Below are 12,715 nucleotides of genomic sequence, written 5' to 3'. Positions count from 1 at the left end.
TTGTGCCATCACTGCTCTGAAACGGTTTGCTCCCTTCAGAGCTTTCCTTTGCAGCTCTGGGTTACTCATTAAAATAGTGGCTTAAGAGCAGAGTAGAAATGACAAGACTTGTTCTTACAACTTTCTCCCTGGAGTAGCTCCACTGTAAGCAATGGAGCTGCACCAGGGATGATTTTGTCCAGAAGATAATTTTAAAATTAAATAAACCAAACTATAATGACCAATAACACTAAGTAGCATCTGTAGGGATCAGTGAATAACTTCTATTAAACCCAGGAAATTCAGAGAGCAGTTTGTATACTAGTAGTCTGAAGTGTTCCCATAATGGCATTTAAATCCAGGCCTTGGCAAGTCTGGGCTAGTTGATATCTGAGCTGACAAGCTCCAAGCCATGGAAGGGCTGGAACAGCACGGTAGCTCACCTTGAGGAATCTTCTGAAGAGAGATGCTAGCTGCTGTGAGAAGGGCTGCATGATCCCTGGGATTTTTTTCAGCCAGCACTCGATGAAGGGCTCCAGCCCCAAGATGCTGGGTTCCAGGTAAACCATGCCACAGCGGGAGACTGTGGCAGGGGAAGCAACAGCCAGATCTTGGACTTCAAACATCATGGTCATGCTCTGGAAATTGCAAAAGGAGAGAAAGCAAGGATCTTTCAGCATAATTTGGTGAAGCTGAAATCTTTCCTTTTGTTGCATAAGCCCCGTTTTGTTGCATTTGTGCAGCACAGCAGAGGTCTGGCCAGCACAGGGCTGCTACTGAGACACCAATTTCCATACAAGTCCATCACAGATATCAAGTGGGAGGTAAAAGGCAAGTCTGTTCCAAGAGGGAGGAAAGACAACAGGCAGCAAAAGCAGGAGGGATGAGTTACCTCTGTCAGCTTGATGATTTCCCCTGAGCTGAGACACAGCTTCTTATTGTCATCTAGCACCGTGTTCATGTTCTCAATCCACAAAGCATCAACTGGCCCATCAAACACATACCACTTCTTGCCAGTGTCAGTGGCCGCAGCTCCCCACCGGATGAGTGAGGAAAGGATCCCATCTGTCCTGAAAGGTAGGAGAAAGGCAGGGCTTGGCCCAGTCTGGTTTTGCTGAAATCAATGGCAAAGCTTCCACAATATAAACCAACAGAGCCAGAATCTTACCCTCGTTCACGTGCCCAAGGATACCTGTGCCTCACCTGTTGATGAGCTGCATGAAGGTCCATCTCATTCTTTCTTTTACTGAGACATACATCTCAGCCTGAGTGGCACCATGAAACAATTTCTTTGAGCATTAGGATCTGGACTTCATGTCATCTAACTATAAAATGCCAAGCTTCCCTTTAACATCTCTATCCTCAGTGAAAAGCAAAGAAACCTTGCTAGCATCCAGTTCAGGTCATAGGCAGGTTATCTGCTCTCTGGAGATGCCTCTTTTTCTCCGCCAAGTGTAAAGGGAGACTCAGGACAGCTATTCTGCTAACTCAGATGCTTCAGTGGGGTAACTATAGGTTAGAAGGATGAATCCAGGCTAAAGAGCACAACTCTACCCTCTTTATAACTGAAGTTTCCCATCCTCAGATGCCTGTGGTGCTGGAGCTGGTGAACAGGAGAGCAGACATACAAGGAATGCTGGCTGTTGACAGCAAGAACTTAATTTGTACATGGAAACCTGAAGTGCAGTTTCCGTTCAGGCCCTGGACTCTACTCTCATTATTAAATAATTATTTGTTATTTTTATAGTGCTAGTGAATTCCACGGTGTTGTTACCGAGATCAAGGGAAAACAGTCTGCTCTAAAGCTCAGCTGATTAAAATAGATGGATTTGTCTGTAAATACATTTTACATGGCTGCTGTATTTTTCTTTTTGTCATGTTGACGTGCCTGTGTGCTGCCCTTGGGTAGAGTCACATCATAAATAAACTGTCGAGCCTAACTGGACTATCCTATAAAATGTCCTTCAGTAAAGATGCACCAGAGCCCAGGTTGGGAAGCTCTGGGTCTCAGCATCAGTAATGTTTACTTGCTTGCACTTTTCCTAGAGGCAGTTAGTTTCATATTTATTTAGTTTCCCTGGTTTTACAGAACACAGTCTTTAGCTTTGCCCCTAAGCAAGTGGTGGTTGACAGGGCCAAAGGGAGATTCACACTGCTTCTCACACCTTAGCTTCTGGATAAAGTGAGCTGCAAAGTCAACCTCAGGTCACATATGGCAACATAAGCAGTAGGACCCGGCTGTCAAGAAGGCAAAAGGGCTATTAGTTCTTGCTTCCAAACCATGTAAGCAAGCAGGAGCCCTGGTAACGGGAATGAAATGCCGCTTTATGCCTGAAAGTCACCCCTCATCATTCAAGGCCACCAGTGTATTTACAGAGAACAATTCAAGTGCACAGCACAGAGGTCACTTTTCTTCAGAAGCAAAGCGAGTGTTTTTAAGCTGCTGTATCTTAGATCAGGGGCATGTGCTCCAAAGCAATTGAATTATTCCTTGTTACGCAGTTAATGCTGCCAGCTGAGCTGCAGTAACTGTCTGGGCATGTGCTGGCAGCCAGGCCAAGCACACAATAAGAGATGTCAGCTTAAATTGCCGTGACTGGCTATTGTAGCTTGGTGAGGATAAGGACTTGATCGCTTCTGGTTTTATGCCACTACCCTAAATAGTTCTCAGCCTTAAAGAGAAGACGCTCAAGAACAGAAGAAAAACGCTTCCCATCTGGAAGGAAGGAAAGCAGGTTTTGTACTTTACCACTCATGTGTTAGCAAGTTGAACTCTCCATAAAGCTGGCCCATTGTGATGGATTTGGGATTAAGTACAAAGTAGCTGACTGCTTCGTAATTCCCACCACTGGCTGCAGGCTGACCTTTCAGTGATGTCATTGCAGCTGCCAGGACTTCATAACTCTGCAAAGCAGGAGAGCAAGAGAGTTAACTGCCATGGCTCCATAATGACAAAGCCACTTGCTCTCACAGCAACTGCATTCAAAAGGCAGTGAGAAAGGAGACATAGTGAAGGATAATATCACAGTAAGGAGATGCCTGGCTGTATTCACAGAAATAAAGCATTCCAGATGCAGGGGGAGGAAGCTAGATCTCCCGTGCAAGAGGCCTGAAGCATCTCGAGATGTCAAAGTATGTCTCAGCCTTAGAAATGTGCAGCAGAGCTAATAGTCTTCAGCCTAATCTCCCAACTTGAAAGAGCGAGCTACTAATATACTTTCCCATGGCTATAAATCAATACCAAAAGGCAACATCTTGGTCCCCTGACTTCTATCTGAGAGAAGCTGGAAATGCTGGAGCGCGAGTATTCTGTGAAGCTTAACCCTCTGCATCACTAGGTAGGCGATGGTTTGCTGGGGCCAACGCAGTGTCTCAATCATACCTTTGTCTTCCCAGAGCCTGTTGGCCCCACTAGCATAAGGCCATGACGAACCACAGTGGTTTCATAGAGCTGGATGCACTTAGTCACAAAACCTGTAGAGGAAGATGATGTGGAGTGGGTCTGGGACCAGCTGTCTCTTTCCTAGGGCAGAGCACTGGACTAAAAGCCCAGGCCCAGAGGGAGCTGGTGGAGAGCCCTTCCCCTCACCATCAACATCCTTCAGATTCTCTTTGATACAGGATTTGCGAATGGCTTCTTCCAGGATGCCATAATCGACAGGCTTTTCTCTGATCTTGGGAAATAAATCTGAGACAATGCCATTGAAGAGCTTGAGGTCATCCTGCAGGAATTTGGGTACGTTGGCATCCCTGATAGCCCGCAGGCAGATCAGCTCCTGCAAAGATTTAAGAACTCAGAACTTCAAAGATCCTGCCTGCATCCTTATGTGGCTGCAGAAAAGGCCACGTAAGTCTATGACAGCGTGAAGTGTAAGCACATTTACCTCATTCATAGTAGGATTCTCTCTTTTGAGATTGCCAGCTGTTGAGATGACAGTCTTCACAGCTCTCATCCCAAAGTCATAGTGGTCCTGGAAAAGACAGAGAGGAAACGATGTCATCAGATACAGGAGCATCACCTAAAAAGAGAGAACCTATGCATGTACTCAATTAGCAAGCAAGAAAAGAAAAACGAGAGTTACGCCTTCAGAACAACTGCTCCTTCATCCAAGTCCGCTCTCAGGATCCTTCAAACAACTAACTAGTCCTCAGCTGTACAGACTACGGGTGAGGAAGACGAGAATAACTGGATGATGAAAAATCCTAGATGAAGTAGGCAGGGCTGCTTGGCTCAACTGTCCTGCCATTGTAATCCTAACTAGGACTGAAGGTGAATGCAAGTCCAGCCACAGGAGGAGAAATGAGAGTTAGAAAGGAGGGAGGTAGATGAGGAATGGGTATTGTGACCTTTTTGTGATATGCTATCACAAGGCAACAATAGAACCATCCAGGTACTTTGTGCCTAGGCTGAGAAAGCCTCATATTTAAAAAACATTCATGGACATTAAGGCATCTACCTGGGTGCTGAGCTGCTCTGACAATAGTTTGAATGTTGTGGTGATCTTCTTTGCAAGGACTTTGGCTTCATTAAACCCAAAGGAGTAGAGTGAGATCTCAGCAATCATGGAGTAATCTGGGACCATCATAGCCACAGGACGAAAGAGAGCCTGAAACATACAGTTCCAACACAAGATCAAATCACTGTTGTTTCTTGCTTTTTCCAGCAAACTGAAAAGGCTGACTATCTATCCCAGACTGTTTAGAGGACACAGAGTGAGTGTGCCTGGCACCTTGTCATGGTAGCATCCCTGCAGACTGCAATCTGAGGAGGGCCATTTGCTTACAGATGTGATTCAAATCTCAAAATAATCCCAGAAACTTTCCAAAAGCATCACATCCTAATCCTTGTCATGAACACATTGGTGGCCGCTCTTCTTTCTGTCTATGTAGTCTGCCCTCCTTACCTTCAGGTTATCGGGCAGTTCAGTACGCCCAGCATACCCTGGGTTCATTGTGATGAAGACTGCACAGGATGGGACCAGTGGGATCTCCGTGCCTTCAAACATGAAGTGATCCACCTAGAAAATTAAAAATACGATCATCCTCAAAGAACAAAACCTGACCTGGAAATTAAATAATGTAGCAAAATCTTCCAAGAGGAAAACAATGGCTTTCAGTAGTTAAATTATCAAGCACGGACACACACAGCTGCCCACAACTGTAGTGACTCAATCTGGTCCCACCGCAGGAATCCAGTATTACCAGCAATATTTTTCCCTGTTTAAGAAACTGGGCTCATGGAAGATTTACTGATAGGATACAATTTTTTTTTTTTTGCTCTTGAACAGACTTCTATCCCTCCAGCTGTAAACAAACATCTTTCCATTTATTCTGCAGTAGAGTTTGGACCTGAATTAATTCGTGGCAGAGAGGGCAAAGAGAAACCTAAATCCTTTGTAAAGCTGTGTAGGTAGTAATTTCAGATGGGGGATAAAGTAATGCAGAAGAATTCACGGAGAGCAAGTTTCTAATTCCAAGCCAAAGTCAAGGAGATTCAGGTCTTAACCCCTCTGAGTCTCCAGAGAACAAAGCAGAGGCGGGCTGCTAGACTGGCTGACAGCTGAGCCTCCATGTAAAGCCAACGATTCATTTTACATTGCAACTCTGTGTGTGCATGAGTATGCATTTTTCTGCACATATTGCTTTTTGTGAATCCACTAAAGCTTGGATAACACATTTAGACAAATGTGGTGCTGAGCAACTCATGGCAGAACACTGGCTGCCTTTATCACAGCTCCAATTTGTATCAGCTCAGTGGATCTGTATCGGAGTGTCTCCCACACCAAAGTCTGCTGGCACTGCAGCTCAAGCTGAGACATACTTCAGCCTGTGAGCGTGTGGGCAACTGTGGCAGCACAGACTAGGGTGAAATTACAAAACCCACCCAGGATGCTGACTATGTAATGGCCTGATATGATGCGCCACAGCTAGGGCGCATGCCTCTAGCTCAAGTATGTCTGTCTGAGTTGCCCCTGAGCAGTGAAGCTGGTCCTCTATGAAGATGCATGCAAAGACAAGGACTTGCCTAGAGTAGCTCAAGTGGAGATTTTTTTGTCTGCCTTTGCATCCACATGTTCATTACGTACCCTCTGCTGCTGTGCTTTCTGAATAGTTGTGATCTGCTGGGCCACCACAGACAGCACCTCGATATCAATGCGGTTGAACTCATCAAAGCAAGCCCACGCGCCAGAGCTGGGCAAGGAAGGAAAGATAAGAGAAGTCAGGAGCAAACTTGCAGTCAAAAGTTCAACTAGATCTAGAAATTATAAATCCACATACTGGGGAGGCAGCACAGAGACAAGAAGTGAACCTAAAAGGCCCTTAACGTCCCACAGCAGGTAGTGACACAGCCACAGTGTACTGGTACAGTGGAAGGGGCTGTAGCCCCTCACCCCGACTATGCATCTCAGGCCATGTGATGAGTGAGAAGGTGCATGGTCCCTGCAAGACCATAGCAATGTCTGATCCTACAGCCTGGGACAAATTCTGCATGTTACAGATTTGGGCTTGAAAGAGGTGTCACATTGAATTCCTGTTTTGTACCTGAGCTATAAGAGTAGCAGATACAATTTAGACGTCTCTTGAGTCCATTTTTCAGAGCTTGGAAGACTATGTATAAAGCTGGAAGCATGTATATGAGGAAGGTGATCTTCCCACAAGGCATGATTTAAGAAGGAAGTTAAATTACTTACAAAGAAAACATCTGAGAAAAGAGTATCAGCTTTTGTTGGAGTAACTAATTCAGATTCACCAGTGTGCAACAGACTAATTGGACCAGCTCTGTTTGAAATGTAGAGAAGAGAGAAGCTTCTTTGAGAGGATCCCTCAGGGCTTAGAGCAGTCTCTCTTGGCTGCTCAATTTTGGATACACTCAGCAAATTCTCTCCTTCTTAAGATTAAGCATCTTGTGGGCTGAATCTCAGTCCAACGTGTATGATATTAAAACAAAGGCCAGAGCTGGAAACACTTGCACAGGTGTCTAACAGTGGATTGGTGCAAAGCATTTTAATTTTGCCTTAAATGAACAGGTTCTCTTTTTATCTTTTTTTTTTTTTTTAATTGGCTTAACTGTCCCTCCCTTCTGACAGGAATTTTGTAATTTTGCTCATTCTGGAACACAGTAACCCCCTTACTAAGGCTTTGCTTGTTCTTCTGGGCTGCTATGAAAAATACCCACCAATTCCCAACAGCCAGCATCCTACCCACTCTTTGCTAATGACATGCAGCATTTCATTGTACCTGGCTAGTCCCTTGAAAAACTTTCCCATTGCCATAAAGTCAAGCTGGTCGGAGCAGTTGAACACTACAGTTTGGATTGCTAGTACTTTGCCCAGGTCTTTTGTTGTTTCTGTTTTGCCTGTTCCTGCTGGTCCTGCAGGTGCTCCTCCAAATTTCAGGTGCAGAGCTCCTGTAAGCGTCAGATAACACCTACAACCAAGGAGAGACCAGATGATGAAAAGCATTTCTACTACTGATTTCAGTAAGGGAGACATACGATCTATCCAGCTGGAGACAGGTAGGAATCCATCCTTTATTATTCTACAGAACTGCTTAGATATGCAGCACTCTGCAAGGGAGTTAGCTACGTGGCCTTTATTAGTATTCATGGGGCCCTGCATGGATAAATCCTTCTGCCACTGGCTACAAATTCACTCTCCAGAAAAAGGACAGTTACAAAAGGGTAAAACTTTTATTGCTGCTGTATATTCCAGAGTATTAGATGCCCCTCTCTACTGGTTTGTAGAAGAGCTCCTTAGCTATCAGGTGGGCATTTTATATGAGTCAGAACACTACATTAAGAATTAGGAGAGTGAAAGCAATCAGTCTGAGCACTGATCACTAGGAATACAGTAGAACCAATGCCAGGGTGTTCCTATGCCCTCGTCTCAGGTAGTTCTTTACTCTACAAATGGTTTCTATTTACATACATTAAGCAGTAAGACCATCGTGGTCAGATCCTTCGTTTAATCCCCAATGAGGCTTGTTCATCCAGAAAAAAAATAAAATACACTTATTACCCAGAAAACAATTTCCTTACCTGTCAGTGAGGGGCGTGATAACCAGACGGCCACTGTTCCCCAGATATTCATAGCCATAGACAAATTCAGCATTGACAGCTCTGATGTACAGGTCCCCCCTCATCCAGTAGTATCTAATGATGAGTGAACATGACATCAGAAAGATAAACACTGGCTGGCAGACAATACAGCAGCTCATAAGACTGCAGCCTGCAGGTTTGGAGACATACATGTCATGGGATTTCTCTTTCAAGAGAAGAAAGGATAAGGTAACACAACAGGGTGGACAGGAGTTCTCACAGGACCTGGAATTAGGTGTTGTATCAAGCGTCGCACTCCTTGTTAGGCAGGAGCATGCCCTTTCACAGTGAGGCTGTGAAACACCGTGGTATGGCTTAGTCTATATTGCCAAATAGGATACCATCAAAACTAGGTCTGTCTCAGATGCCTTAGAACTGGCATCCTTAGCAGACTTCAATCCCACTCCTCGTAGGGATGTTAGAGGTGACTAAGGAATACTGCTTACAGACTATGCAAACTCTTATTTCCATTTGTCATGGACATGGCTGATGGGTAGGGAGAATGAAGATTGGCCAGGGAGGCCGGGTGAAGTTCAACAGCTGTGGTCTCTACCTGAGCTGGGAGATCCACTCGAAATCATTCATGCTTGTCACATTCTCCTCAATCAGCTTTGCTGCAACATCCTTGGCATGGACCTCAATCACAATAAGAGCTGACAACACTGCTCGCTGCATCTTAGACAATTTTCCACGGACCAGGGCAACCAAATTGCCCAGCTGGGTAAGGAAAAGAAAGTACTCTGAAGCAATCCATATCCCAAAACCCCAGGCTGTACTAACACAATGCAGTCAAACTTATGGCATCCTAAGTCCAGATCATAGGCTGTGTCCAGGCAACTTCTGCCTCTTCTCTTGTCAGAGATACAAATGACCGCTCAGAAAGCAAATAGTGCTCAGGGCTGGCTCAGAGCTGACTTTTGCCTACACCATTACCATGTTCAGGTGAAAAGAAAGAGTTAGAGCCACCATGAGGGCCAGAGCTGAGGACACCATATCTCCCAGGTATTAGGTGTGATTAGATGCATGGAACAGATACAAAGGATGCAGTTTCACTTTGATTTCTACTGTCCATCACTTCAGTCCTCCCCCACCTTTGACTTCTTGGGTGACCCTGGAGAAGTTATCTTTCACCTTCTTTCTGTCTTCAGGTAATGATCATATTATCAGTCCTGTACATTATTTGAGGTTTATGATGACAAATATCCTAATGATTAAGATGATAAGAACCTGCTTTTTTACCTGTTTTTGAGCTGTGCTATGCAGGACTGCGTCTCTGTTTCTCCTACAGTATTGTCCTGGCTGTACTTATAAGTTATGTAAGGCCTGATGATTGAAAAGTCTCCATCTGGCAAAATCTCACCCTTACATTCATTTTTGTACCTGAGTACTCAGCTGTGGGAAAAGCCTGCTGGACAAATCTCCAGCTTCCAGAGCTTCAGACACTTCCTTTGTCCAGAAAATCTGGCAGCCAGCAATGACCACTTGTCCAGGCCATTGCAAGACCCATGTAGTACGTGGAGTCTTAAAAAAAGAAGGGGGGGGGGAAGGTGGTAAGACAATGATTTTTTTTTTTTTATTTCTACATCTCCCTGCTCTGAGATGAATCTGTGAGACCCAAAAGAATGTTTCCCCTCCTCTAGCTTGTTCTAACTCTCCTCCTTGCAAATTTGCAGACTGAGTAGAAAACAGTAACAGAAATATCTGAGGCCTTTTCTTTTTTCAGCCTTTCTCCCTCCCGAGACCCAAGCAAATCAAAATTTACATTTTCTACCAGCATAGCTTTTACACAGAAACCAGAGCCAAGATGCATCCCCTGATGCATTGACTGAAACCAACACTTCACAGTGCCTTGGTTGCCTTTACCAGCCCCTAGCATACTGTGTGAGACATGAGAGCTGAAGACGACAAAAGAGGATAGATCCTTATAAAGAGGTAGTTGCCTGGAAAGTGGGATAGAAATAGATTCATACAGGGTTGTTCTATGATATTGGGAAATGTTCTGTGGCTGTTAAGTGAGTATGCAGGGTTTGCATTCTTCTGGACCATTAGCTGCTTGCTCAGGTGCGCATTCTGCACTTGATCCACACACAGCTGGATTAAAAGTTGTATTTTAAAACTAGCGGAATACCACAAATTTATCAGTCCCATCACTGGTGACCTCTATGGAAAGCCTGGAACCAAGACATCAGACCTGCCAGTCTGTGATAAAACCCTTACCTCTGGATAAACATCAATTGATCTTTCTATGTTGTCCCGTACACTGGCCTTCATGGATTTCTCAACTTCCAGCAGCCAGTCCTCCACATTGTCAGTGGGATAGATGGGAACAAACAGCTTCACCTCTTCTCCTTCAGCAGAGTACATGTGTGTGATCTGTAGGTCCTCCTGGAACAGTAGCTAATGGAGGAAGCACAACAGGAGATGTGAATGGGGGATTTCCTTTCTATTCCTGCCTTCCTGCCACTGGGGGACAGCCAGGCTGCAGTGGTCTATGCTCATTACAAATCTGGTGCCAAACTTGGTTGTCAATAGTGATAATAAAGTGTGTGACAGATGTGCAAAATGACCTCCCCAAAAAATGGAGGATGGCTGTATGAAAACAAAAGATTCACATCACTGGTTTAACTTGAGTGAAGCAAATCAAGTTATAGGTAGGATGAACGTTTCTCATTGCCTGTCTAGGATTCAAACCTTCGATTCCTGTTCAATTCTGTAGATTCAAATAATTTCCCTTGAGGTCACAGTGCCCAGTTTTAACAGTAAAATTTTAACAGCTTCTCCAGTGCCCCAGCATATCACTGAAAGCCCCCTTATTTATTCCAATGGCTTTGCACCAGGTTTCCAGTTCAATTTCCTTTCTATTTTCCCAAGCTAATGACTAAGAGATTGGTTTTAGTGTCTGAGTATTGTGGTGGTACGAGGTGTGACTAGCCATGGAGTCTGAAGTCTATTAGGAAAAATAAAGAGGAAAAATAGCCAGGCTAACCCCAGCTCCTAAGTAGGGATGAAGGCAGAAACTTAATTCAGTTCAGGCTTGTTCACTCCTTGTCCCTCCTGAGTGGGATTCCATCCTAACAAGATGCCTGCGAGTAGACAGCTAAGTCTGAGCTATTTCTCTTGGCCTCCTCGGTGGGATGGACAGAAATCTCCAGAGGGAGTGTCCTCTCCTCCTAAGATGGGTATCTAAGTGACTTTCTGTAAGTTGCCCTTTGCAGATGCCTATCTTCCCCTCATTGTCTAAAAGGCAATTGAGGGTGCCCAGTTCATAGGCAGACATCTGGCTTTGAAACGTCTAACGTGAGGCTGCTTGAATCCCACTCCAGGTCAAGGCAGCACCTTGTAATGCCTACGTACAGTTACAGGTTCCCAGGAGATACATTTCCACACAGCAGAATGTGAACGCTCCTCCAGATCTCAGAATGCCTCCATTGACACCAGCTTCTCAAAGGTGGGCCAAGCCACTAGGGTGCTTGCACCTACCTGTGCAATGTTCTCAAAGCATTTGCGGAGGTGAGGTTGTACAGCAGCGGGGTCTTTTGTCTGAGACAGTATTTCCAGCAGCTCATCGTCTGAAAGGAAGTAGAACCTAGAAACACAGAGCGAGGGATGAGGGGAGGCTCTCTTTTACTGTAGCATCATGGGCTAAGTCCCGGCAAGATGAAGAACAAGCCTATTGCTAGAGACACTGTTTCTGACTGCTCACTGATCTCTTTGTGTTTGTGTAGGAGAGTAGCAGCCACGATCCAGCCATCTACCTTCCTGTAGAGACAGACATCTCCATCTGCAGAAGTCAGTTATTCCTACGCAAAGTGGGTTTAAACGAGTATCAAAGAATAGAAGTATTCCTTCAGGAATAAGGGACGGAGTTACATGGAGGTTTTCGTTTCACACCATCCTTTCTAGACAAATCATGAGGCACAGATATGCAACAATGCTACCAGACTGCCCGTAACTCACATTTGTGTCTGCTTGTTTTCTCCCCATCAGATGGCAGCATTGAAAGGCGCAGCCTTTCTTATGTTTGCAGTCTCACGACAATATCCTAAGCTTAGATTGTTTTGCTCTTTCTTGGCAGAATGAACTGGAGCGAGCCTCTCCTTTCATATTTTCTGAACCAGGGAGTGTGATCCAGCCCACTGAAATTTGGGGTTACCTGGGAAAAGTGCCTCGCTTCGTCTCCAGATATTCACTCAGCCCTTTCTGCACAAGTTCGAGTAGTTTGTTACATTTTCGCAGGTTCTCTAGTAGCATAGGATCAGGGCACAAAGAAATCACCTATAAACAGAATGGAGAACAGAGGAAGCATCAGTATTCTGAGCATGTGGGAGATAAGGCAGTGGAGATAATTGGGTTGCCCAGTGATGTTACTGATAGGATTTAAATGACTCATTCACAGGAGTACTTTCACAGGGATCTGGAGAGGTGTGAGCTTTGTGGGCAAGGAGGGGAAACAGCGCTTACGGATGTGACAAGCCCATTTCTGGGTTCCCGTAAATACCAACATTTGTAATATGGAATACAAGTGGTGATGGAGTCCTGGGAAGTGGAGACTGGAGAACAGAAGAGCGCAGAGCAGTGCTACCAGGACACAGAAACAGGCAAAAACAATGGCTCTAAACAATTTAAAGAGTCAGTCTT

At 44.9% G+C, this 12,715-nt stretch overlaps 1 protein-coding gene across 1 annotated transcript in view; it reads right to left on the bottom strand.

Annotated features, from left to right (window-relative positions):
- The window catches only part of DNAH1 (dynein axonemal heavy chain 1), a 74,854-nt gene that overhangs the window by 36,088 nt on the left and 26,051 nt on the right, over positions 1-12,715 (bottom strand). Inside the window, exons 22-37 of the mRNA XM_076346790.1 lie at positions 12,231-12,352; positions 11,558-11,663; positions 10,295-10,474; positions 9,458-9,598; positions 8,631-8,794; positions 8,018-8,131; positions 7,219-7,407; positions 6,066-6,171; positions 4,884-4,997; positions 4,437-4,586; positions 3,864-3,950; positions 3,569-3,755; positions 3,362-3,453; positions 2,729-2,883; positions 872-1,049; positions 423-617 (exon numbers count right to left, since the gene is read on the bottom strand). Of these exons, the coding sequence (XP_076202905.1) occupies positions 423-617; positions 872-1,049; positions 2,729-2,883; positions 3,362-3,453; positions 3,569-3,755; positions 3,864-3,950; positions 4,437-4,586; positions 4,884-4,997; positions 6,066-6,171; positions 7,219-7,407; positions 8,018-8,131; positions 8,631-8,794; positions 9,458-9,598; positions 10,295-10,474; positions 11,558-11,663; positions 12,231-12,352 (2,280 nt within the window). The remainder of the gene's footprint in view (positions 1-422; positions 618-871; positions 1,050-2,728; positions 2,884-3,361; positions 3,454-3,568; positions 3,756-3,863; positions 3,951-4,436; positions 4,587-4,883; positions 4,998-6,065; positions 6,172-7,218; positions 7,408-8,017; positions 8,132-8,630; positions 8,795-9,457; positions 9,599-10,294; positions 10,475-11,557; positions 11,664-12,230; positions 12,353-12,715) is intronic.

Source organism: Aptenodytes patagonicus, chromosome 8 (genome assembly GCF_965638725.1).
Source record: "Aptenodytes patagonicus chromosome 8, bAptPat1.pri.cur, whole genome shotgun sequence".
In the NCBI taxonomy this organism is placed as follows: Eukaryota; Metazoa; Chordata; class Aves; order Sphenisciformes; family Spheniscidae; genus Aptenodytes; species Aptenodytes patagonicus.
The sequence above is the reverse complement of the archived record's forward strand: the minus strand, read 5'-3'. Positions and strand labels throughout refer to the sequence as shown.